A 24,309-nucleotide genomic window follows, 5' to 3' on the forward strand; every position below is an offset into this window, starting at 1 on the left:
ATAATTATCATAAATTCGTCAGTTTCTCCAAGCAAAAGTTTATCAAAATCCAACCCGGAAACGGCCTACAGCTGTGTTATAAGGGAACAAGTGTGTAAATAACTGGCCAAACACGCTTTAGCTTACAGAAATATGCATGAGCACATAACACCAGAAGAACGTGTCAGATGTTTACAATATATAAATAAAAATTTTTTTTGTCACAGAATGTTTTAAAAATAAACCTTTTTTTTAATTTTGTAATTTCTGAACGTTGTCTTTTCCCTCTCCACCATTTGACCAATCATAGTTTTACAAAAACAAAATTTTAGTTTGGAATCCAGTGAGATTAATTTGAGCAGCTTGTATTTAAATACTTGCTCAATATTTATGCAGACGTTTCACACGCGCATAATCAGTAAATACCACAAAACTTTGGCCAGTAACATAGGTAACATTCTGAGACAACTATAATATATTTTAAAATATATTTACTACATATGATATGTATATAAAAATAAATACACTTATTTAAATGTATAGTTACTTGACGTATAAGTTTGCAAGTGGTAATGCACAAGGTGCAGAATTTATATTAAAAAATATATATTCTATAGCTGCCAGAACTGCCACAAAAATATATATAAGTTTGTGGAATATTTTGTCACAGTGTAACTAATTATTTATTTTAATTACTTTAAAATCATAGAATATTTATCATTACAAAAACTTTCAGTTTAGAGAGTCAATAGTATAACAATGAATACCCAGGGAGTGAGGATAAAGAGCGACCCTTACACCTTCATGCTTATATGGACTGGTTCTCGTGTATGAGTTCATTATTGGAGGTAGTTTATGTTTAATATTCCATTTTGCAGCATTTAATATTATTTTATTCAATTAATCGTTTGATTAGGATAATAGACACCAACACACCAATATAAATATTACAACCTTGTTTTTACCTTCGTATTAAAAATGAATTTTAAAATAAATCTTTGTTGAGTATTAACTTTTTCATGTATGGACGTCGTTATCGGTATTTAATTCTGGGTAGAATGATTCCCAATGATAAAACTTTTGAAATAGCCATGTGATCATTTAACTACTTAATCATTCATACGGAACTATAATATATGGTTAAATATTTGTAGCGTGATAAAACATAAACATTTTTCTCTTATACTCAGACTCGAACGTATTTTTGTGACAATTCTGGTAGTTGCTGTGGTAATTTTTGTTTCTACCTTATCCACCCCACACTCCTTGTAACGCGACCATCTCAACCATGCACTTTCATTTGAAGCATCTGAGGTTGGATTGGCCGTTCAGTGCGCGGGATCATGTATCAGACGATGAAGATGAAACATCTATTCACATGTGCGACTGGTGTGAGAAGCACAGGAGCTGGCGAGAGAAGAAGAGCTGTTGGCAAAACTGCAGCGAAGAGTTGTATTGCGATACAGCCAACGCAGGTAAGTACGCCACTGCATGTTTGTTTCTAAAAGTGGATACAGATTATGCGCGTGACGTGGGAAAGTGTTTTTGGTGTATCCAGCAACACCTGCGATGCTCCGAAACAGCGAGACGTGTTATCCAGTAGACGTAGAACAGAATACTCAGCCATTTGTGACATTAGTAAGAAGTGGTGCAGAGAGTTATTTTATCTCGAGTGTCATTACGCATCAGTTATTTCGACCTGAAAAAGTGTGTTATTCAGTGTGAAAAGATTTGATAAATGTGCAAGGACAGTGTAATCGATGTAATGAAAACTCTGAGGGTCAGTTATGTGCTTGAGAAAAATTAACACCTTTCAGCTCCGTGGATAAAGATCGATGAATCTTGGTTTGATAATTTCACAACATGCATGACTGTGCTTATAAATTTAAAAAAAATATATTTTTGAAGACAACGCTTGCACTTCCTACATTATTTTGCTAGTTAAATCTAGCATGGCGTAAATTTTGAACACTGTTTATTTGTTGCGCTGTTTTCAGTCATATTTTATGACCGCTTGATATTATTTAAAGTCATAGTCGGAAGTAATTTATGGATTTTATTTTACGGCTGCCAGAATAGTTTTCACGAACGTAAATGTATTAACCAATTGACTAAGGGTATGGAATCATTTAAATTCCTCTTTCTGACTGCGACTGTTTCTAAATGTGTGGCCTATGTGTATCCGTTACTATCTTTTTTTCTCGCTGGTGTATTCTATTTAATTTGAACTGTTGGGCGTCATGAAAATTTTTTTTGGAACAAGTGAATACGTTTTATTATGCCGTAAGTTGCATAATAACCAATAATACAAAGTAAATTTGTTAATATAGGGTTTTTGTGGCACCGTCATGCGGTTTTGTCACAAAGACTTAAGGCAATGTAAATTAACATGGGCTCCAAACTACTTGGCTCATAAATTTATGTGAGTCAACCTGTGGTTCGTAGCGAATTTTTTTTTATATATTGCTGTATTTTTAAATTGTCACTACCGAATATATTACTGAACTAATTTTTAGTGAATAGATCCTTTACTAACATTTACTTTTAAAAAACTCAGCCAACGACTTCTGCTTCCCAGTTTTTATGTAATTTGGTTTCAAGAGTTTAAAAATTTATTTTCACTCAAACTTAGTTGATAAATATCTTATGGCTTGAAATAATAAGGAAATATGTATCGGATGAAAAAATTAAAACAATAAATTAATATATTATAATGCTCTTAAAAATTAAAAATAAATGTTTTACTATTAAATTTTTTATATAATTTTTATAAATTTTCATAAATTTATTTTACAGAATTAAGTACTCCATTAAGTCTTATATAACATTTCACGCATATTAATTAAATTTAATATTTTATTGCCAATGTTCTTTTGAACATTAATATACACGGCTCGGAAGCAATTTTTATGTAAAAATCCGTCTCACATATGTTTTATTTTGATAGCCTACAATTTATGATTTGTAAACATTATGAACTATGGATAATAGTTTATATCTTGAAGTTTTTACTTCTTGTTTCAACCGGTGATCATTTGAAAATAAAGCATTTGTAACACGGATTCATAAAACGTCTAATTTTCGCTTGCAACAACCCATTCCACAAGCACATCTGTAATTGCTACTTTGTTTTCATCTATCGTCCATTTGTTTTTATTTTTATTATAATGCTATCCCCAGTTTGTAACAAGGATTTAATTGAGATTGATGCTTTTGCTAAATTCTGCGATGAAGTCCTTTACAAAAATACTTCAATATCGAATTGCATACGGGTCCATACATCAATTGTACCCGTATTAACAAACAGCTATTCAGCAATCAAGTAACAGAACAAATAACTGTGGATGTGAGGGATGTGAAAGGGTAAAGTAGTAACATGGTTGACTCTTACCTTTCTTTGGGATGAGTGATTTCAGAAGCAGGACTGCATTCTCGTCGCAGGCCCAAGCGTGCATCTTGCGGTAGCTATCCCGTCCCTTCTCAGTTAGTTTGTCCCACGGCTTGGGCTTAGAGAGAAGTTCCGACACTGTTCCTTGGGAGAGCCCGAGCACGTATTTTGCAAACAAACGCTGTCCAATATTATTAATTGACAAAAGTTCGCGCACACGTCGTGATATATTCAGTGTATCTAGGTTCTGAGTGGAATATTTGTCCATGTTGTACCGCAGCATTTCTTGCAACCTTGCTTCCATGGGATCACCTTTGGGAATTAACGACTCCCCTAATCGTCCCACCATGACACCGCTCGGGTTCATGGGTCCGCCGTCCTCGGTGAAACGAAATGGGCTCCTGGGATCGTCGAACCTGAACGGGCTTTTCATCGTGTCGTCACTGCGGAAGTAACTGAGACCTGCGCTGACGGGCGTGCTGGTCGGAGGGGGCGCCGCGGAATTGTTTACGTTCGAACTGACACTCAAACTGTTTGCGGACAAACCACTGGCCAGCGAATGAGGCGAACTGATATTGTTACTGCACAGCGCACTCGCCGACGACGTCACTTCTGGCGGAGTCTTTGGGTTGCCATTGACCAGGTGGTGGTTGTGCAGCGAGGCGCTGCCCTCGGGTCCAGACATGATCGCCGCGTGGGAGGTGGCATACGAGACGGCAGCCAGCGGAGAAGATATGGCCGAGGTGGTGCAAGTGTTCACTAAAGGAACACATGGCGGGGAAGTCGTCGTGGCGAAGCCCAGAGAGCCCGTCGACACGGACGACAGGGGATTGGGCGACCCCGACGGTTCGACGAGTTTCATGCTTTCTGTTTCGGGCGGCGGCTGCAGGGGTGTCGGCGGGTTCGGAGTCGACGGCGCAGTCTGCGGAGGATCTGTGGGGGAGTGAAGACTCATGATTGGTTGGTGCGGTTGCTGAAGGTGGTGGTGAACAGAGGAAGAAATGGCTGCCGCATGGCTTTGGCTCAGAATCGTGCGTTCGAGAGAACGGCGCCAGTTTGCGACTATTTCTTCGCCGAGGAACGAGCCAAAAGTCTCAACATTTTGAAGTGGGGGCGGGAACAGCACGGGACATGGAGGGGCAGAAGGGGGCGGAGGGGGAGGGGGTGGAACGACAGAGTGGTCAAGAGGGTGACTCATAGAATGTGGAAAGGAATCCACCGAGTGATGTGACGTTGTGGAGTTCGTGGTGGTAGATGTGTTGGTAATACCTGGAAAAGGGATGCCAACAAGTGTTTGCTTAGTTATCTTATGGTTTTGATAGTTCTGTCTGCTGAAAATTATACATCCCTTTAAACTCTGTAGCCAAATGTTTGGAAGAAAACTTAAGATACCACACACAAATTTCAAATGAATCTTTATGTTAACCATCACGTCACTTAGATCAACAGTGAGCCCAAAAATAAAACTTCTGGTATACATAATAACTGTAATAACTGATAAAAGCTCATGCATCAAGATATTTTAAACAGAAACTAGAGAGAAATATTTCTACGGAAACCGTCCAAAATAGGATTCTACTTTATGCTAATGAATACAGTTGAAAAGCTTACAGACCAAACTAGCACTTCATGCACTGGCTAAGCAATGCTTCGTACATGCAGTATTTTTAATGAGTTATAATTTAGTTGGAACAAAAAAAAATGCCATGCAACTTCTAACGCTTATGAACCCACATCGTCACATCACCAGGCCTAGGAACTTGGGAAAATATTCTGCTGCTTGCACAAATGTTTTCTTTATTCACATGAACTCAAAAGTTTGTGAAAGTCAAACTTTTGTGGTAGCCTTCAAAATGTTTTGAGTTCCTAAATCCATGCATTAGCTAGCCACAGACAGCCCGTTACTGCAAGATAGTGAAACACTATGTTTTGTTGTAAATATTGTCAACAGTAGTCTTGAAGTGACTTCAATTTTAACAAATTCAGAAGATATTAAACATTAATAATGATTATATCTCCTACTGCATTTGTTAGTGAATTCGCTCAGATATATTTTAATACTTTATTGAATTTTTATATCAGCTAATTGTAAGTTAGGTTATTAATTTTCATAATCTCAAGTAAAGTGAAAACATTTTAACTTGGTAAAGAAATTATTTTTCTCTTATTTTCTTACTGAACACATTTAAAAAAAAAAAAAACATATGCAGCGTTTAATCGGTGTGTAGCTAGCGTTTAACACTTATTGGAGAGGGAAATTCATACGGAGGTATTTTCTAGATTATTGATAGCACTTAAATTATTATAGAAATTAAATATTAGACGCAGTGAACAGTACTCAGTCATATATGCTTATATATATATATATATATATATATTTTCAGTATAGTGTGTATCTCAACACTTTTTAAATGGTCAAAACAAGCTTTCAATTTTTACAAGATATTACATTCTGTGAATTATTTTCTTCCATAAAGTTGGCGAAAAAAAAGTAACAAAGAGATGGCCAAAAAAAGCGTCAAAAAGCTAATTAAAAGCTCTGTTAGTTGTAACTTGACTAATTTTAAAAGCAAAAAAAAAAAAGATGAATAGGGAAAAGATAATTTTGTAACGTGAGAGCTTATTGCAAACAAAAATAATAATAAAATACTACAGCCAATATTTATAGTCGAAAATTCCCATGTCTATATTCAGAATGATTCTATGACGCCTCGCTGGTTGTGTGTGCGGCTGGGTCTCCTTCCCAGGAGACCATGTGTGTTGTCCATGCGCCCACATAGCGTGGGAGGCAACGACAACCCACACAGTCGTCTCGCCTGGACAACCCCAGCCGCGGCGCTGCCTGCAGTCTCGCAATCAACAATCAACGACCTCATTATAATCGTCTACGTAAATGTATTTGCAATTCCTCAGCATTCATTCTCACGCGCCGTGCTGATTTTTTTTTCTATTCATTTTCTCGTCATCGATATTATTTAAGAGCTATTTCTGAAATTTCAACTCGATACCTATTTTGCATGTGATGGTCTGTCACTAATATGTTCAACAGATATTCACTAAGTATAATATAAAAAGTGTAAAAAAAACCGCGCAAGTGGTAACAACTACGAACACATGCACGTCTCTTTACACCTAATTATGTTATACCAAATATCGTAATACTACAACATGGGGAAACCCTGGCCAATTATCATTGGCGAAGCGCGAGACAATTTTACTGCGTTGCTTTCAAGCTGTTTCCACTCCACGCCACTAGATGGCATTACTCTCACGCACTTAAAAAAACGTAGTTACACTCTAGGCCGCCAGGTTCGCTGACATCACTTGTCTCGCGTATTCCTTACGAGTTTCCTACATTTTACCTATTACAATATAAAATATATATATTTGATGATAATAAATATTTGTTGAGAATATAAGTGCAAAGGAAGTGTCGATTTTAAATTTCAGAAATAGTCCTTAAAGTAATAGTATTGGCGATAAAATGAAGAAGAAAAAATCAACCACACGATGTGTGAGACCAAGCTGTAACGCCAAATAAAGCATCAGTTATGTTACAAGCTCGCGTCTTGAGTTTTTAAATCAGCTTTGTTCATGGTGAAAAAATATAGATAAAATGATAAAAATGTTTTAAGCTTAAAAAATTATGAAAACCAGTTTTCTAACGACACTTCTTTAACATACCTAATATTTTCATTACTTCGTGAAACAAAAATTACTATCCACATAGCAAAATATTTTGATACATATTTTTACATACTCTTATTTTCGTATACTTTATTATAATTATAATTATTGAAGATTGTAAATAATGTTTTCCTACAGTAAATTTTCCTGGTTTTATTTGTGTAATTCAGGTAAAATCAATTAAGTTGTTAGTTTGATATGTATTAAAAATGTCTCTTAGCCCAAGGCCAAATTTTGAAACAAAAAGATTTAAAAAAAATCATTAAAAAAATTAATTTAATAGTGGTGATTTAACTTGTCCTATTTATAATATAAGCTAGATCAGTTCAGAAATAGGAAGTGGACATAATTATTTTTCTATCTGTAATAAAATATTGTTCTAATTTGTTGGCCTTGCATCGTATGATGCTGTCCTACATGTTACGATTATTTTCAGTGGGATGTCCTCAACTAACATAAAATTAAAAAGTACGAATTAAATTACATTTCCTTACAGAAATGTAATGTTTTACTTAAGTCATGCCACAAACTGATGTTTTCAAGACGATAAAGGGATAAAAATGTCACGGTGATGCATAGAAAGTTATTTAGAACTAAATGGGGGAAATACATGTGATAACAATACCTTGGTTACCAGTGCAGCTGGAAGTTGGCTTAAGGGAAGAATTGTCAGGCTGTTGGAGAGCCTTCGACCTTTCCAGAAGCAACAGTTCCAGCGACTTGCTGGAAATGTCTCCAGGATTTGCCATTCCTGCTGGGCAATCGATGGACCGCAGTATGCTGGAAAAAGAGCTCAAAGTAGAATGCATACAAAAAAGAAACAAAACAGAGAAGTAAACAACCCTGATTTTTATGTAGCATCAAGTTTGCCTTCCAGTAAAATCATTGGCATTGAAAACATGTAAACAGCAATTACTTTTAGTAACACATTCACTGGATAGCTGCCCAAAACACTAATGACAGTTATGTTTATTTGTGTTAGTAAAAGTTCCTGGAGGGAAAAGTAGGGTGAGGCCAGGTATTCAAAGTTTGATGGATTGTTGAATCCAGAGTTCCCAGCAATATTTAATTAAATGTTAGTGTCACAAATCGATAGTTTTCCGTTACAAAAATGTAAGCCAAAAAAGTACTGGTTATCAATTTATTTTAAGACATACATTTTTTTAAATGAAAAATCACTCGGTTTTAGCCCGCCAATGGAATATTATGTGCATAGGAAATTAAAGCATTAGGAACATCTTTTGAAAATGAAGCATTCTAGTTTACATATTTAAGTAAGAAACTTACAATGGTATTAAAAAAAATGATAGTTCTATTTTGGAAATAGACGTGTTTTTATTGAAATTACTCAAAATTAATTTAATAATTCCTTGATTTACAAAATATTAATTGTTATAACATTTTTAAAACTTTTTATGGCAGTGTATATGCTTGTTTCAAATTGCACAGGCCAACAAGATTTTTTTTTTTGGTGCCTAGAATTTTGGAACTGATTTTTGCTATATTTGGGGCGCTGAATCTAAAATGAAATTATTTTTTTTTTTTTCTATCAGCTCTACTTTTTGAGATAAGTGTGAAAAAAGAAGTAAAACCGCCTGCTTGACTCAAGCCACTTCGTTATAGGGATATCCCAGACTGGGAATCCCATCCTTCATTTCAAAGCTTCAATTAAAGTTAAGGTCAGTTTGTGAGTTTTAGCCGTGCAGGATAGATTGAAGTTGATAAAAAATGAGTTCCAGTAGAAGAAGTTGTGTAAATCATCCTGATGTGTTTTGCTACATATGCGGAGAATACACATTAAAAGATGACAGAAAGACTGTTAGTGACCTTGTAAAGAGAGCTTATCATGGACACTTTGGTGTTAAGCTCGGTGATAGGGATACATCCTGGGCACCGCATCAGGTTTGTAAAACTTGTACAGAACATTAATGCCAATGGACTAGCGGGAAAAGAAAGGGTTTGAAATTCGGCGTACCGATGGTTCGGAGAGCACCAAAAAACCACATCGATGACTGTTATTTCTGTCTAGTAAATATTACTGGAATCAATCGAAACAACCGTAGCAAGTGGACTTATCCTGATTCAGTCTGCAAGATGCCCGGTCCCTCACTCAGAGGAAGTACCGATCCCAGCATTTCACCAGCTTACAGAGCTTTCGGAATCGAAAGCCAACACCGTTCAATTAAGTGATACCTTAAAGTCTTTGTGGTTAGAAGATCGTAAATATTTTCTAAACTATTAAAAGGTTTTGTGGAATATTATCATTTAAGTAGTGGGTGAGACCAGCCTATTAGCTTGTGTATAATTACACAGATACATTCAAAATATGCTTAAGTGTGATGTAGACGACTTTTATTAGACCAGCAGTTTTGGTTAAGTAAACATATCGGCTGAAAAGCGTGATAAACATGTGGCTGGTAACTAATTGCAGTATGTAGGTGCCAATTTAAAACGTCACACATTCTGTAATTGCGTGTATCCGATTTCATTCATATTTAAAGGACAATTTTAAATATTATTGGAAGTTTTACATATATGATTATTTAAGATCGCAGGTAGGCAACTGCTACTTTGTTGATGATAGCGACTGCCACATCGATAAAAACGTCGGTAATATCTTCGCCTTCTTAGCGTCCACAACCCAGAAGCCAAGCAACTCCATATATGATTATTCTTGTGAGTTTCCTTGGTCTTACCGAATGAGTAAACAGAGTTCTGATGTACTGTTACAGTTAGTTGTCCTAAACATTTTCTTCAAAAGCACAAGATGGAGAAAGTCTGTTACAACGAAATGTTTCACAGCAAAATTGCGACTGAAAAATTGCTAATGCGCGCAGGTGAGTGCCTCTATACTTGATTCATTCGATCATACAATCTAATCACCGCGGAAGTAAGTCTGGCTGCATCGTTTTAATTGCCGCAGTCCTTTCGTCATTGTGAGCTTGGTGGTATTTGAATACACCTGGCATTTCTCAGTTCGAGGATCGAGCTGAGAGCTGAGGAGTGTTAAATTGCGAGAGGCAATTTAATGTTGGCTCACGAGAACATAGCTAGTTGACCCTCATCGGTGAATTTTTTGAAATGGGCAATAAAATATTACTGATGAATAGTCTAAATGTGTGCAAGAAGATTGTTAGTAGATTTTATGAGTTATTTGTTGAATTTTCTCGGTGCTGCATGAGTGGTCGAATTCATTTAAGTGTGTGGGCAATGCAACCTGGCAAGCCATTTTGAGTACTTTACTTTAGCCTGCTTGAGTTTGCGATTCAGGTGTCCAAGTAGGTAATTTGTTGCTTTAATGACTGTGCTACCAATTAACGTGATTTTATTCTTGGTAATTTTTTTCGTCACATGATAAATGCCATAGCAACGAGAATTAATGCTTGCCGAGCCAGTTAAGTTACGATTGGATTTCAAGTGTCAACGATAATTTCCGAACTTAAATAATTTGGAAATGTACTTAAAAGTCGATTTTCTTACCTATAGAGAAATATTTTTAATATGTTGGCTATTCGGAGGACTGGCAATGTGCTCGGATAAACACGGTGTTTAGACTGGCACGGTCCTCGGACGGACAATGTCCTCGGATAGACTCGGTCCTTGGACTGACACGGTACTCGGAGGACTGGCAATGTGCTCGGATAAACACGGTGTTTAGACTGGCACGGTCCTCGGACGGACAATGTCCTCGGATAGACTCGGTCCTTGCACTGACACGGTACTCGGAGGACTGGCAATGTGCTCGGATAAACACGGTGTTTAGACTGGCACGGTCCTCGGACGGACAATGTCCTCGGATAGACTCGGTCCTTGCACTGACACGGTACTCGGAGGACTGGCAATGTGCTCGGATAAACACGGTGTTTAGACTGGCACGGTCCTCGGACGGACAATGTCCTCGGATAGACTCGGTCCTTGCACTGACACGGTACTCGGAGGACTGGCAATGTGCTCGGATAAACACGGTGTTTAGACTGGCACGGTCCTCGGACGGACAATGTCCTCGGATAGACTCGGTCCTTGGACTGACACGGTACTCGGAGGACTGGCAATGTGCTCGGATAAACACGGTGTTTAGACTGGCACGGTCCTCGGACGGACAATGTCCTCGGATAGACTCGGTCCTTGGACTGACACGGTACTCGGAGGACTGGCAATGTGCTCGGATAAACAAGGTGTTTAGACTGGCACGGTCCTCGGACGGACAATGTCCTCGGATGGACTCGGTCCTTGGACTGACACGGTACTCGGAGGACTGGCAATGTGCTCGGATAAACGTGGTGTTTAGACTGGCAAGGTCCTCGGACGGACAATGTCCTCGGATGGACTCGGTCCTTGGACTGACACGGTACTCGGAGGACTGGCAATGTGCTCGTATAAACATGGTGTTTAGACTGGCACGGTCCTCGGACTGGCAACTTGCTCGGACAAACGCGGCGTCTGGACTGGCACGGCACGATACCTGAGCTGGCGCTTGAGGTCGTCGTAGTCGCGCTGCGCGTCGAGGCGCGCCTCGAGGCGGGCCACGTGCTGTCGCCGGAGGTCCAGCTGCTCCTCGAGGCGCGCGATCTGCGCGGCCGAGCTCTCCTGCAGCTTGGCGATGCTGGCCTGCAGTCGCTGCACGTCCTCCACCAGCTGCGAGACCTGCGGACACGCCGGCTGCTCACCACCACGCACCTTCTGCACTACAACTGCTGCAGATGCTGCACTATTGCAACATACATTTATTACAGTCAGGGGCGCAACAACCACGCACCTTCTGCACTACAACTGCTGTTCAAGGTGGAAAATGGTGCTATTTAAGCAGTTTTATTATCTAAAAATTGATTACACAGCACTTTCTTTGCCCGCGTTTGCCCCCACTGCAAGGTTTCAGAAGGGGAAGGGGGGGGGGGCAAAAAACCCTTGCCTCCCGTGTTGTTGCGCCCCTGATTACAGTTTACTTTTTCCATTATTCTGTGTTACTTACAAGAAGATGGTTTTTAGTTGTTTTTTTTAACCAAACCTATTTTGCATCATGAGACGTAAAAGTCTCCCTTTTATTGTTATAGCATTCTTAATTTTATTTGTATGTAATTTTTTGTTGTTGTTTTGGTGATTTAAGATGGAAATAGAGCTGTTTTTAAAGCTGCAGCTTAGGTCAACACTTGCTTGGAAACAATTAGCATGATAGGGATATTTATTTAATAATCCCTTTTAATTTTCAAGGCTCTCGATATGCTACTGGAATTCTACTATTGCTTGTGTTGTTGGTCAGTGATAAAAGTATTTAAATCTTTTCCTGCGTTACAAATTATCGTGACCATAACATGCTGCTGCTGTGTAATGTTCTAGAATTCCCATGATCTATAGTAAGCTAACTAGTTAAAACTAGATACAGCTACCACGAAATAACCGCACATATTTTTTAGTGTACAGATAACTTAGAGCCAAGCTGGCTGTCTGGTTGGTATTCTCTGCTGGCTCTAGTTACAGTACATTTAATCTTACAGCACAAACATATCAAGTAGAAGTACTGTAAAAATCTCGGGAAAACGTTCAATGATATTTTTGAATTCGTGTATTTGTACATTGTTTCGCCAGTGAAAATAACCATAGAATAGAACTTTGTACAAGAAACGTACATTCTTTCCAAAATTCCACATGAAACTCTATCGAGGGTATACTTCAGAGTATGACTCGAATGCATACCTAAAATAATATGATGGCTCACAATCGCCTCACTTCAAAATTCAAACATGACAAGCTTTTATCTGTTCTGACTCAGGCCACGGGGATTACCATATCCCAGATACAAAATTGGGTCGGTCGGTGTATGAAACACATAGAGAAGGTGCAGTGTCAGCGGGGGTCGCGCGCAGAACGGGCAACAAAGTGACACTGTGCGTGGGACGCGCACGCGATGATCTCAGCGGGGAAGTGGCGCAGGCCTGGCGAGTATCGGCGAGGACCAAAGAGGTGCCAGCTGAGCAAAGCTCGCCTGGTCCAGCGGGCAAGATGGAAGGCGGAGAGAGGAACCGACGCGTTCTGAAAGGACGCCAAGTGACGAAGTCGTATTTATTAAACACTCGCGCCCCGTTCAGAGCGACAATGGGTCCCATTCATCTCGCCTCTCCAAGGTGGTCGGCGCACTCATAGGTTAGCGCAAAGCGCTACAGCTACGAATACATATATCACTGATGGAGTTATATTATTATTTTATTTTACATTTACATTATACACAAGAAATAGAACACTTACAAAAGCTGTCTTGTGTGTGAGTGAGACTATCCTATTTTATTTACAGTATTTTTCAGCCATAAAATAATATATTTTCATTTTGATAATTAACTTTTTCGTCAGAAAGAATGGCTTCAATTTTTGAAAGCCAAAATTATAAATATCTCTGAAAATTTTTCTTTGTGAAGTAGAGGAATAGGTAAAATTATATTCTGTTTATGACGAGTGACATAATCATAGCTACGTAATTAAACTAGTTACCGCAGCTCTGATGACACTCTTTAAATATTATATATTCTTAAATGTTTAGTCAGTTCCTGGGATGGATAAGCAAAGCTTTTCTTTAGTTACATTACGTATATTCAGTGGCCAGGAACGCACGGCCAGTAGGTGGCAAGAGGCATCCATTTGGTAGCTAGACACGTCCATTCAGTAGCCAGGCACGTAATCTGCAGCCAGGTACATTTAGTTTGTGGCTGACATGTCCAGTTATAAGCTAGGCATAGCCAGTCAGCGACCAGCCACGACAAGTTTTTGGCTGGACACATCAGTTGGTGGAAAGGCACGTCCAGTCAGTGGACAGGCACATGTTTAGTGGTCAGGCACATTCAGTTTGTTGGCTAGTAACTTCCAATTTGTGGTTAAGTATTTCCAGTCTGAGGTCAGGTTAACACGATCGTTTGAGGCCAGTCACGTCTATTCTGTGGGCAGGAACATCCAGTAGTTGTTGGCTAGACTCCTCTGTGGCCATGCACGCCAGGTAGGTTGGACAGACACATCAGTCGGTTGGGCAGGCTAATAAGGACAGTCGGTGACCAGGCACATCCAGTTGTTGGCCAGACACGTTCATTCTGTGGTCAGGCATGTCAGATAGGTGGACAGGCACATGCCGTCAGTAGCCAATAGGTGTAATATTTCGATACTTGATATACCTACCGTTTTAACAAGTCATGTACAATGTCAGATGTGTAGACCAAGCATCTCCGAACCAAGAGCTGTTTTTCGACGATACTCGGTAGAACATTTTAAAAATGCCATGTTCAATGTCAGGCTTATATATCAGATATCTCGGAACCACGAGGCGAATCATCTCCTGACTACAGACTTAACGATGCACATTCATAAAAAAAGAAGCTCATTAAACGTAAAGGACGGACATTTTGATGAAAATTCAATTTGGTAAAATACGATCTAATCACAGGGATACTATGATGATGATATCGTGGGATTCAAGTGTTGATTCCGACGATGATAATATTCTGCTGGCTCTCACAGTATGTAAACGTTAAAAGAAATAGTTTCAAGAATTTAATATAAAAGCAAAATAATTCGAAAAATTTCATCATTTGATGAAGTAGTCGCTTGTGAAGACGAGACCAAATTTATGGATTATTTCAGGATAAATTCAACTCAGTTTGATAGCATTCCCTTTGAATCAAATCCCAGGCATTTTAATTTTAATTAACTTTTCCGTCGACTTGATAATTGAAAGCACAATACTGAGAGAAATTAAATTTCATAAAAACCAAACGTAGAAGTACAGCACAATTTCTCTTGAAAACAGATGTTTATGTTTATCTGCGCATGCGCAAAGTCAGTGACGTTTTAGAAAAATAGCCGAGAACCAAACACCTAACAACGTCACCAACATAGAGAACATCGCGATCATAGCTTAACGCACTGTTTTAGCTTTTTAAGGATGATTTCAAAAAAATATTTTAATTCCACGAATGAACTTACAATCACAGTCACTATTGTCGTTTCCGCCCTACGCAGGGTTCCCGCCAATGTTAATTTCGCATTGCGACGGAAGAGTACACAGTGAGATGGCAGAAAAACTTGAGCAGAGATCGCAAATAGTTATCATCAAATGTGACTCAAATGTGTGCGTATATGTGTATGCGTGTTACGGCTCTCAGCCCAAGACTCCTGATAAAAGAAAGGAGCTTCAACTACATACCTCCACACGCCAGCTATGTTTAACCAGAAAGTTTTCATTAGCAATGATAATACGGCTAAATGATAATTTATTTTTTAATTTAGAACACACATACCCCAGGCCAACATAACTTTATTATATTTCCGTACAACTACACCACTTGGTGGCATGACTACAAAAAATATAAACACCGAGACATTTACAGCGCTATTATTTTGCAAAAATAACTTCTGGAAACTACTACAACCCATAACATCACGGACAATGGTTAGTTCTTTTACTGGTGTGCATTGTTCTAAGACCCCAGATGCTTTCTTTGTAACACGTGCATCATCGAACGTTACTCACGGCACAGAGAAGCGAGTAGATAAGAAAATAAAAAGCAAATATTATGACGCAGCCTACTCTTGGTTTAGTGCTCACCCTTACCGTAGATTGCGTTGGTTGAATTTTCGGAAGAAACAAGTCTCTACACCAAGTGAGCACATTTAATTCCAGTGTATAAAATTAATTGAATCCAAGAGGAATTAGTCTATTTATAAGAGAAAATAAAATAGTGATATCTGTGCGTGTTAGTCCACCGTTGAAGAGATGAAAAGTACTTAGTTTTTAGTCTTAGTAAATTCCAACTATCCGTCACGTTTTCGGTGTCGGCGGCTCTAAAAGGGAAGCTGATGTTTAAAGGCTTCCCACCCCCCTCTAAACCGTATAACCAATCCTGATGCGAACAAAAACAACCGTGCGTGTTTTTTCGTCGCGAAAAAGACCTAAGCCTATCCACCCGAAATGTCTCAAAGCAACACTTTTATCAAAGCAGAACTGAAAAGCAATGCCTTAAGGGAAGAGGAGCATATTCAGCGACAGTCCTGTATCGGAAGCGGATAAAGGGTTGCGGCCACTCGCGGAGCTTGTTTTTTTAAAAGTGCGCGTGCTTTGGGGCGTTGGGAAGGTTGTGGGTGGTTGTGGGTGGTTGTGGGTGGCTCAGGGAGGGGACATGGCTGGAAGGATGTTTCGTACACAGCAGAACGAGAAAACGACAGTGGTGGCGCACTCAGTCGCTCGCCCATGCAGTGACCGATAAAATATGGTGGCCAAAAACCGAAACTGTAAGGCTTTTACTTCTCTGTGTATAACGACTCGTGCATTACTCATTCACTCGTCTCACCCGCGATTTTCTCCCTTTTATTCATACGGAAGAGGTGGAAAAAAGAAAAAAGAGACGGAGAGATAAAAACAGGGAAGAAAGCATAGTAAAAGAGGATACATTTTTGCATCCATTCTACACAATATCTCTGAAACCCACCCCTTCCTTCCAGCCCGAATCCCTCCTCGGCCCCGCAAATGAACGATCTATTCCATACAGTACGTAGACTGTAAGCCATAGCCTACACAGACAAAAAAATCAACCGGAGGAAAGGCTGTAAGAGAGGATAAAAACGATATGGCCATTGAGCCTGAAGGGATAGGAAAAGAGGGAAGCAAAGGGGTGGTGGCGAAGTAGTAGCAGGGACGGAGGGAGACGGGAGAAATTTTGCAAATGGAACAGATTTTGAACGTCAGACTCAACCCCTTCAAGCCCCTTTCTCCTTCCCCCCACCCCCTACAACTCCTTTCCACTTCCCCCTGCCCAGCGCACACGCACACACACGCACACTTCACCCCAACTCTCTCTCCATTTTCTCCAAACCTCTGAAACCATTTATACCCCCACACTTCCCAACTTTTTTTTTATTTTCGCCCACCGGACAAAATCACTCATTTTCTTCCCCTGTCCCAACCCCCATCAAACCGTTATTTCTGACTGTTTCGCGTCATTCCCCAAAGCCTGACAGAAAAGTTTGTCGTGGCCGCAGATAAGGCTTTTGTTTGCGTCCGCAGCAAGCAAGGAGCCGACCGCACAGCAAGCAGCGTCGGTTCTTGCCCTGCTCCGCCCGCAGAGGGCTGGATCTTGTGCTCAGGTCCACTAGCAGCGGGCTTTTTGTCCGCAGCACGCCGATAATCCCCAGTCGCGAGTACCTACATTTTTTATCCATTCACCCCTCCTCGCTCCGCGAGATATTTTCTTACCCTGGTGAATATCTGATAAAGACTGCGCGCGGTGCCAGACACAGCAGCCAAACGTATCCGTCCTTTCGAGAGACGCCTCCCTTTAGTTTGCTCGCATGCTACTCGTGCGGTCGAGAGACGCCTCCCTTAGTTTGCTCGCATGCTACTCGTGCGGTCAAGAGACGCCTCCCTTAGTTTGCTTGCATGCTACTCGTGCGGTCGAGAGACGCCTCCCTTAGTTTGCTCGCATGCTACTCGTGCGGTCGAGAGACGCCTCCCTTAGTTTGCTCGCATGCTACTCGTGCGGTCGAGAGACGCCTCTCTAGTTTGCTCGCATGCTACTCGTGCGGTCGAGAGACGCCTCCCTTAGTTTGCTCGCATGCTACTCGTGCGGTCAAGAGACGCCTCCCTTAGTTTGCTCGCATGCTACTCGTGCGGTCAAGAGACGCCTCCCTTAGTTTGCTCGCATGCTACTCGTGCGGTCGAGAGACGCCTCTCTAGTTTGCTCGCATGCTACTCGTGCGGTCGAGAGACGCCTCCCTTAGTTTGCTTGCATGCTACTCGTGCGGTCGAGAGACGCCTCTCTAGTTTGCTCGCATGCTACTCGTGCGGTCAAGAGACGCCTCTCTAGTTTGCTCGCATGCTACTCGTGCGGTCGAGAGACGCCTCCCTTAGTTTGCTTGCATGCTACTCGTGCGGTCGAGAGACGCCTCCCTTAGTTTGCTCGCATGCTACTCGTGCGGTCGAGAGACGCCTCCCTTAGTTTGCTCGCATGCTACTCGTGCGGTCAAGAGACGCCTCCCTTAGTTTGCTTGCATGCTACTCGTGCGGTCGAGAGACGCCTCCCTTAGTTTGCTTGCATGCTACTCGTGCGGTCGAGAGACGCCTCCCTTAGTTTGCTCGCATGCTACTCGTGCGGTCGAGAGACGCCTCCCTTAGTTTGCTTGCATGCTACTCGTGCGGTCGAGAGACGCCTCTCTAGTTTGCTCGCATGCTACTCGTGCGGTCAAGAGACGCCTCTCTAGTTTGCTCGCATGCTACTCGTGCGGTCGAGAGACGCCTCCCTTAGTTTGCTTGCATGCTACTCGTGCGGTCGAGAGACGCCTCCCTTAGTTTGCTTGCATGCTACTCGTGCGGTCAAGAGACGCCTCTCTAGTTTGCTCGCATGCTACTCGTGCGGTCGAGAGACGCCTCCCTTAGTTTGCTTGCATGCTACTCGTGCGGTCGAGAGACGCCTCCCTTAGTTTGCTTGCATGCTACTCGTGCGGTCGAGAGACGCCTCTCTAGTTTGCTCGCATGCTACTCGTGCGGTCGAGAGACGCCTCCCTTAGTTTGCTTGCATGCTACTCGTGCGGTCGAGAGACGCCTCCCTTAGTTTGCTCGCATGCTACTCGTGCGGTCAAGAGACGCCTCCCTTAGTTTGCTTGCATGCTACTCGTGCGGTCGAGAGACGCCTCCCTTAGTTTGCTTGCATGCTACTCGTGCGGTCGAGAGACGCCTCTCTAGTTTGCTCGCATGCTACTCGTGCGGTCGAGAGACGCCTCCCTTAGTTTGCTCGCATGCTACTCGTGCGGTCAAGAGACGCCTCTCTAGTTTGCTCGCATGCTACTCGTGCGGTCGAGAGACGCCTCCCTTAGTTTGCTTGCATGCTACTCGTGCGGTCGAGAGACGCCTCCCTTAGTTTGCTCGCATGCTACTCGTGCGGTCAAGAGACGCCTCCCTTAGTTTGCTTGCATGCTACTCGTGCGGTCGAGAGACGCCTCTCTAGTTTGCTCGCATGCTACTCGTGCGGTCGAGAGACGCCTCCCTTAGTTTGCTCGCATGCTACTCGTGCGGTCAAGAGACGCCTCTCTAGTTTGCTCGCATGCTACTCGTGCGGTCGAGAGACGCCTCCCTTAGTTTGCTTGCATGCTACTCGTGCGGTCGAGAGACGCCTCCCTTAGTTTGCTCGCATGCTACTCGTGCGGTCAAGAGACGCCTCCCTTAGTTTGCTTGCATGCTACTCGTGCGGTCGAGAGACGCCTCCCTTAGTTTGCTCGCATGCTACTCGTGCGGTCGAGAGACGCCTCCCTTAGTTTGCTCGCATGCTACTCGTGCGGTCGAGAGACGCCTCTCTAGTTTGCTCGCATGCTACTCGTGCGGTCGAGAGACGCCTCCCTTAGTTTGCTCGCATGCTACTCGTGCGGTCGAGAGACGCCTCCCTTAGTTTGCTCGCATGCTACTCGTGCGGTCGAGAGACGCCTCCCTTAGTTTGCTTGCATGCTACTCGTGCGGTCGAGAGACGCCTCTCTAGTTTGCTCGCATGCTACTCGTGCGGTCAAGAGACGCCTCTCTAGTTTGCTCGCATGCTACTCGTGCGGTCGAGAGACGCCTCCCTTAGTTTGCTTGCATGCTACTCGTGCGGTCGAGAGACGCCTCCCTTAGTTTGCTCGCATGCTACTCGTGCGGTCAAGAGACGCCTCCCTTAGTTTGCTTGCATGCTACTCGTGCGGTCGAGAGACGCCTCCCTTAGTTTGCTCGCATGCTACTCGTGCGGTCGAGAGACGCCTCCCTTAGTTTGCTCGCATGCTACTCGTGCGGTCGAGAGACGCCTCTCTAGTTTGCTCGCATGCTACTCGTGCGGTCAAGAGACGCCTCTCTAGTTTGCTCGCATGCTACTCGTGCGGTCGAGAGACGCCTCCCTTAGTTTGCTCGCATGCTACTCGTGCGGTCGAGAGACGCCTCCCTTAGTTTGCTCGCATGCTACTCGTGCGGTCGAGAGACGCCTCCCTTAGTTTGCTTGCATGCTACTCGTGCGGTCGAGAGACGCCTCCCTTAGTTTGCTCGCATGCTACTCGTGCGGTCAAGAGACGCCTCCCTTAGTTTGCTCGCATGCTACTCGTGCGGTCGAGAGACGCCTCTCTAGTTTGCTCGCATGCTACTCGTGCGGTCAAGAGACGCCTCCCTTAGTTTGCTCGCATGCTACTCGTGCGGTCGAGAGACGCCTCTCTAGTTTGCTCGCATGCTACTCGTGCGGTCGAGAGACGCCTCCCTTAGTTTGCTCGCATGCTACTCGTGCGGTCAAGAGACGCCTCCCTTAGTTTGCTCGCATGCTACTCGTGCGGTCGAGAGACGCCTCTCTAGTTTGCTCGCATGCTACTCGTGCGGTCGAGAGACGCCTCCCTTAGTTTGCTTGCATGCTACTCGTGCGGTCGAGAGACGCCTCTCTAGTTTGCTCGCATGCTACTCGTGCGGTCAAGAGACGCCTCCCTTAGTTTGCTCGCATGCTACTCGTGCGGTCGAGAGACGCCTCTCTAGTTTGCTCGCATGCTACTCGTGCGGTCAAGAGACGCCTCCCTTAGTTTGCTCGCATGCTATTCGTGCGGTCAAGAGACGCCTCCCTTAGTTTGCTCGCATGCTACTCGTGCGGTCAAGAGACGCCTCTCTAGTTTGCTCGCATGCTACTCGTGCGGTCGAGAGACGCCTCCCTTAGTTTGCTTGCATGCTACTCGTGCGGTCGAGAGACGCCTCTCTAGTTTGCTCGCATGCTACTCGTGCGGTCAAGAGACGCCTCCCTTAGTTTGCTCGCATGCTACTCGTGCGGTCAAGAGACGCCTCTCTAGTTTGCTCGCATGCTACTCGTGCGGTCGAGAGACGCCTCCCTTAGTTTGCTCGCATGCTATTCGTGCGGTCAAGAGACGCCTCCCTTAGTTTGCTCGCATGCTACTCGTGCGGTCAAGAGACGCCTCCCTTAGTTTGCTCGCATGCTACTCGTGCGGTCGAGAGACGCCTCTCTAGTTTGCTCGCATGCTACTCGTGCGGTCAAGAGACGCCTCCCTTAGTTTGCTCGCATGCTACTCGTGCGGTCAAGAGACGCCTCTCTTTAGTTTGCTCGCATGCTACTCATGCGGTCAAGAGACGCCTCCCTTAGTTTGCTCGCATGCTACTCGTGCGGTCGAGAGACGCCTCTCTTTAGTTTGCTCGCATGCTACTCGTGCGGTCAAGAGACGCCTCCCTTAGTTTGCTCGCATGCTACTCATGCGGTCAAGAGACGCCTCCCTTAGTTTGCTCGCATGCTACTCGGGTCGAGAGACGCCTCCCTTAGTTTGCTCGCATGCTACTCGTTAGGCGGTGGGACTGCTCTGGGCAAGTAGGGACGTGGTGCTGGCATGCGGCTCATAGCGATCTTCGGCCAAATCCACGCAGTGTGGTACGGCTAGTGATTTTTCTTTATTTTTCTCTATTCTCTAATCTAAAGAGGCATTTCGAGTGTAACATTGAGTATTTCAATTATAAGCCTTAACATATTTAGAGAAAGATAGAAATAAATACCTAACCATTAGCAACGGAAGCAACTTGCTTGTGTCCATAATTTTTTCCTATAATTTTTTGTAAAGTTATCTTGGAGTCACATAGAAAAAAAATCAGTAGGTTTATTGTATTAGTGTAGTAGAATGTCAACTTAAAATATCAATTAGTACTTTGTGTTTAAATTTTGAGAGTCTGTTTTGTAAATGTAAGAATATTACCCAATTTTTCAATGTATATTAGAATTTTTTTGTTACGTAATCTCTTACTAGTTTAAATTGCTCTAAACTGCTTGACATTGTTAAAAATTTGATATTTTTGTTTTTATTACTTTTTTAAGGAATCAAATAGCGACAGTGGCAAGAGAGATACAGTATTTAGATTATTTGCACACAAAGTGATATTGAAACTGATTGAAAAAGTTTTTCCATCACTAAACCAATTTCCGGACAGAATTGTGTCGCAGAGGTGGATTGTCACTCTGCAGCCAGTGATGCAGAAATTCGACGGTATAGCGGCTTCCTCCCGTCTAGTTTATTACTCAATTTTTCTTAGCGTTTTAAAATTAATTCTGGCGAGAAATTCATCACATAACTCCCAGAAAGATCATGTGCGAGCAACATGTTACTGAACGTGATAATGTGATATCTAAGTAGTTTATTAAAAAAAGACACAATTGTGAACTGAAGCAGTAAAGAAATGATAAGTTTGATTGGTGAGCTGGGAGTACCCAGAGTAAAACCAACGGCACAGGGGAAGAAGAATCCATGACAATGCCACCGAAATCCGAACCCCGATTGTCTTTATTGAGAGTCGAGTGGTTCGGCGACGCAAACCAACGCCAAACTAGTAAACCACCCTTGCTCGAAGTCATCGGGGTCGTTGCCTGTTGGTCACCACGCCTCAAACCATCATCACTTATTAAGTGTGGCCTGCACTGTTGTTAGCTGCCGTAATGAATGCAACAGTTCATGGCCACGGTAGGCCTTTGTACTGAATTCAGTTCGACTCACACGTGTGAACCAAGGCCTTGGAGCTGACTTCATCGCGGAGCAAAAATTTCTCTTCCCCTCCGAAATAAATTTCCCTCCGTCCGCGCCTGACTCGAACATGTCACGTAAAACTTAATAAGGCAACCATAGTCATTTGAGCGAAACCATAATTATTCGGAAATTGTTCGCGCTTGATTACGCACGTTCGGTGCCGGTTTAAATTGCTCATTAACGCGCCACAGGCACGTTTTAACAGTCAACATTATACACATTCTTCACCGGACTGCGAAATATTAAATGAAAAGTGACTAAAAGATAAAGAGTTGCCACATACCGTTAAGAATATTCATATTCTTAAATTCTGAGACTAAGACGAATCAAATTTCACTGTAATCAGTAAACGGTAGTTTGTTTAACAGTGAAAGGGAGATATGCTAGGGAAAATTATTTCCTCTGCAAAATTCTTTGCGTGATTTACATGCACTCATGTGCACCCAAAATGTAACATCTAGTCACTTACCCTTAGTGTAATAATCATTCAAAAATTGTTTTAATTGCGTCATTTGTTTTTTAAAAAAAGAGTCTAATATAGACAAATCCAATACTGTAGTTTATCGTTTTCTTTCTTGTCCAACATACTGAAATCAGCACGAGTATTGCATTTTAAGGTACCTGAAATATTTTTTCCTGGCACAACCTGTAAGTTTAAACAAATGATCTAAATAATAACCTATTTCAGAGCTCACTAATTCTAACAAAACATATTTAACAAGGTGTTAAGTCGAACAGTTTTAACAGCTTGCTTCATATTCTTTGTCTTATATTTATCAATTTATTATGAACATAACTTAAATTTTGCATTATTCATAAGAATTTTTTGCATGTCGTGAGTTAAATAATATATCGCTACGCTAGCTGATTAATTTTATTTTTACAGTTTTGGACCTACAGTTTCTCAGAAGATATACCTGGTTACGTCAAGCAACACTAATTGTATTGGTATTGATAGTTACACGCGCCCCTCAAAGCTTCTGTCAAGAAGTTTCCTAGGCGTAGTGCCCTGTCAAGCCAGAGTATGCTGTTATGCAATCTATGCAATGCCAAATGTTACAAGCTTCGCTGTTCTAGAGTTTAGCATACCTGATTTCTGGATATAGGTTCGTAAATTCAAGTCTTTACTGAGGCATTAATGGTGTTTAGATTAGTTTGTTTAAGTACAATAAAGAGGATTAGCTAATATTCCTTAAGTCGGAACGTCAACGATCATGTTGAATTTTGTTTTTTTGCTAATACCAGGTTGTTATGCAGAAATTTTTCGAAAATGGGCATGTAAAGATATATTTAAAAATTACACACACACCTGTAATGAACCTGAAATGTTTTTATCATGACACAATTAGTCAGGTAAAAAGCTTTTGCTATTAAAATTTGCCCAAATTCTCACAAATAGCTGATAACTTGAAGTTACGTGCTAGCGAAAAATTTGCACCCAAAATAACAGGCAATAATTATATACAGAAACATTCGTAGGAATTACACTTCAATAAATGTCAAGAAATTGCAATAAAGCAGCACGTAATATATGCAAGAGGTTGTTCTGCAAAGCAATAGGGCGACACTAACACACACATCACAAGCCTTAACGCCTCCAAGGGCAAGTTTGTGCTGGCATATACGCCTCTGCTGTTTCATGGCGTAGCAAGAAGGTAAAATGTCTGTTGATTTATCCTTATGTAACGTACTGGCTGTTCATGCCTCATAATGATGGCGAA

The 24,309-nt window shown here is 42.1% G+C and overlaps 1 protein-coding gene across 5 annotated transcripts in view; it reads right to left on the reverse strand.

Moving 5' to 3' along the window:
* LOC134529692 (homeobox protein cut) overlaps positions 1-24,309 on the reverse strand; it is a 393,665-nt gene that overhangs the window by 46,599 nt on the left and 322,757 nt on the right. For 3 of the 5 annotated variants that reach the window (XM_063364049.1, XM_063364050.1, XM_063364051.1), the window contains exons 4-6: positions 11,517-11,698; positions 7,680-7,834; positions 3,371-4,636 (exon numbers count right to left, since the gene is read on the reverse strand). In XM_063364049.1, the coding sequence (XP_063220119.1) occupies positions 3,371-4,636; positions 7,680-7,834; positions 11,517-11,698 (1,603 nt within the window). The remainder of the gene's footprint in view (positions 1-3,370; positions 4,637-7,679; positions 7,835-11,516; positions 11,699-24,309) is intronic. The other 2 variants (XM_063364052.1, XM_063364053.1) reach the window with 2 other exon arrangements.

Source organism: Bacillus rossius, chromosome 2 (assembly GCF_032445375.1).
Source record: "Bacillus rossius redtenbacheri isolate Brsri chromosome 2, Brsri_v3, whole genome shotgun sequence".
Taxonomy (NCBI): domain Eukaryota; kingdom Metazoa; phylum Arthropoda; class Insecta; order Phasmatodea; family Bacillidae; genus Bacillus; species Bacillus rossius.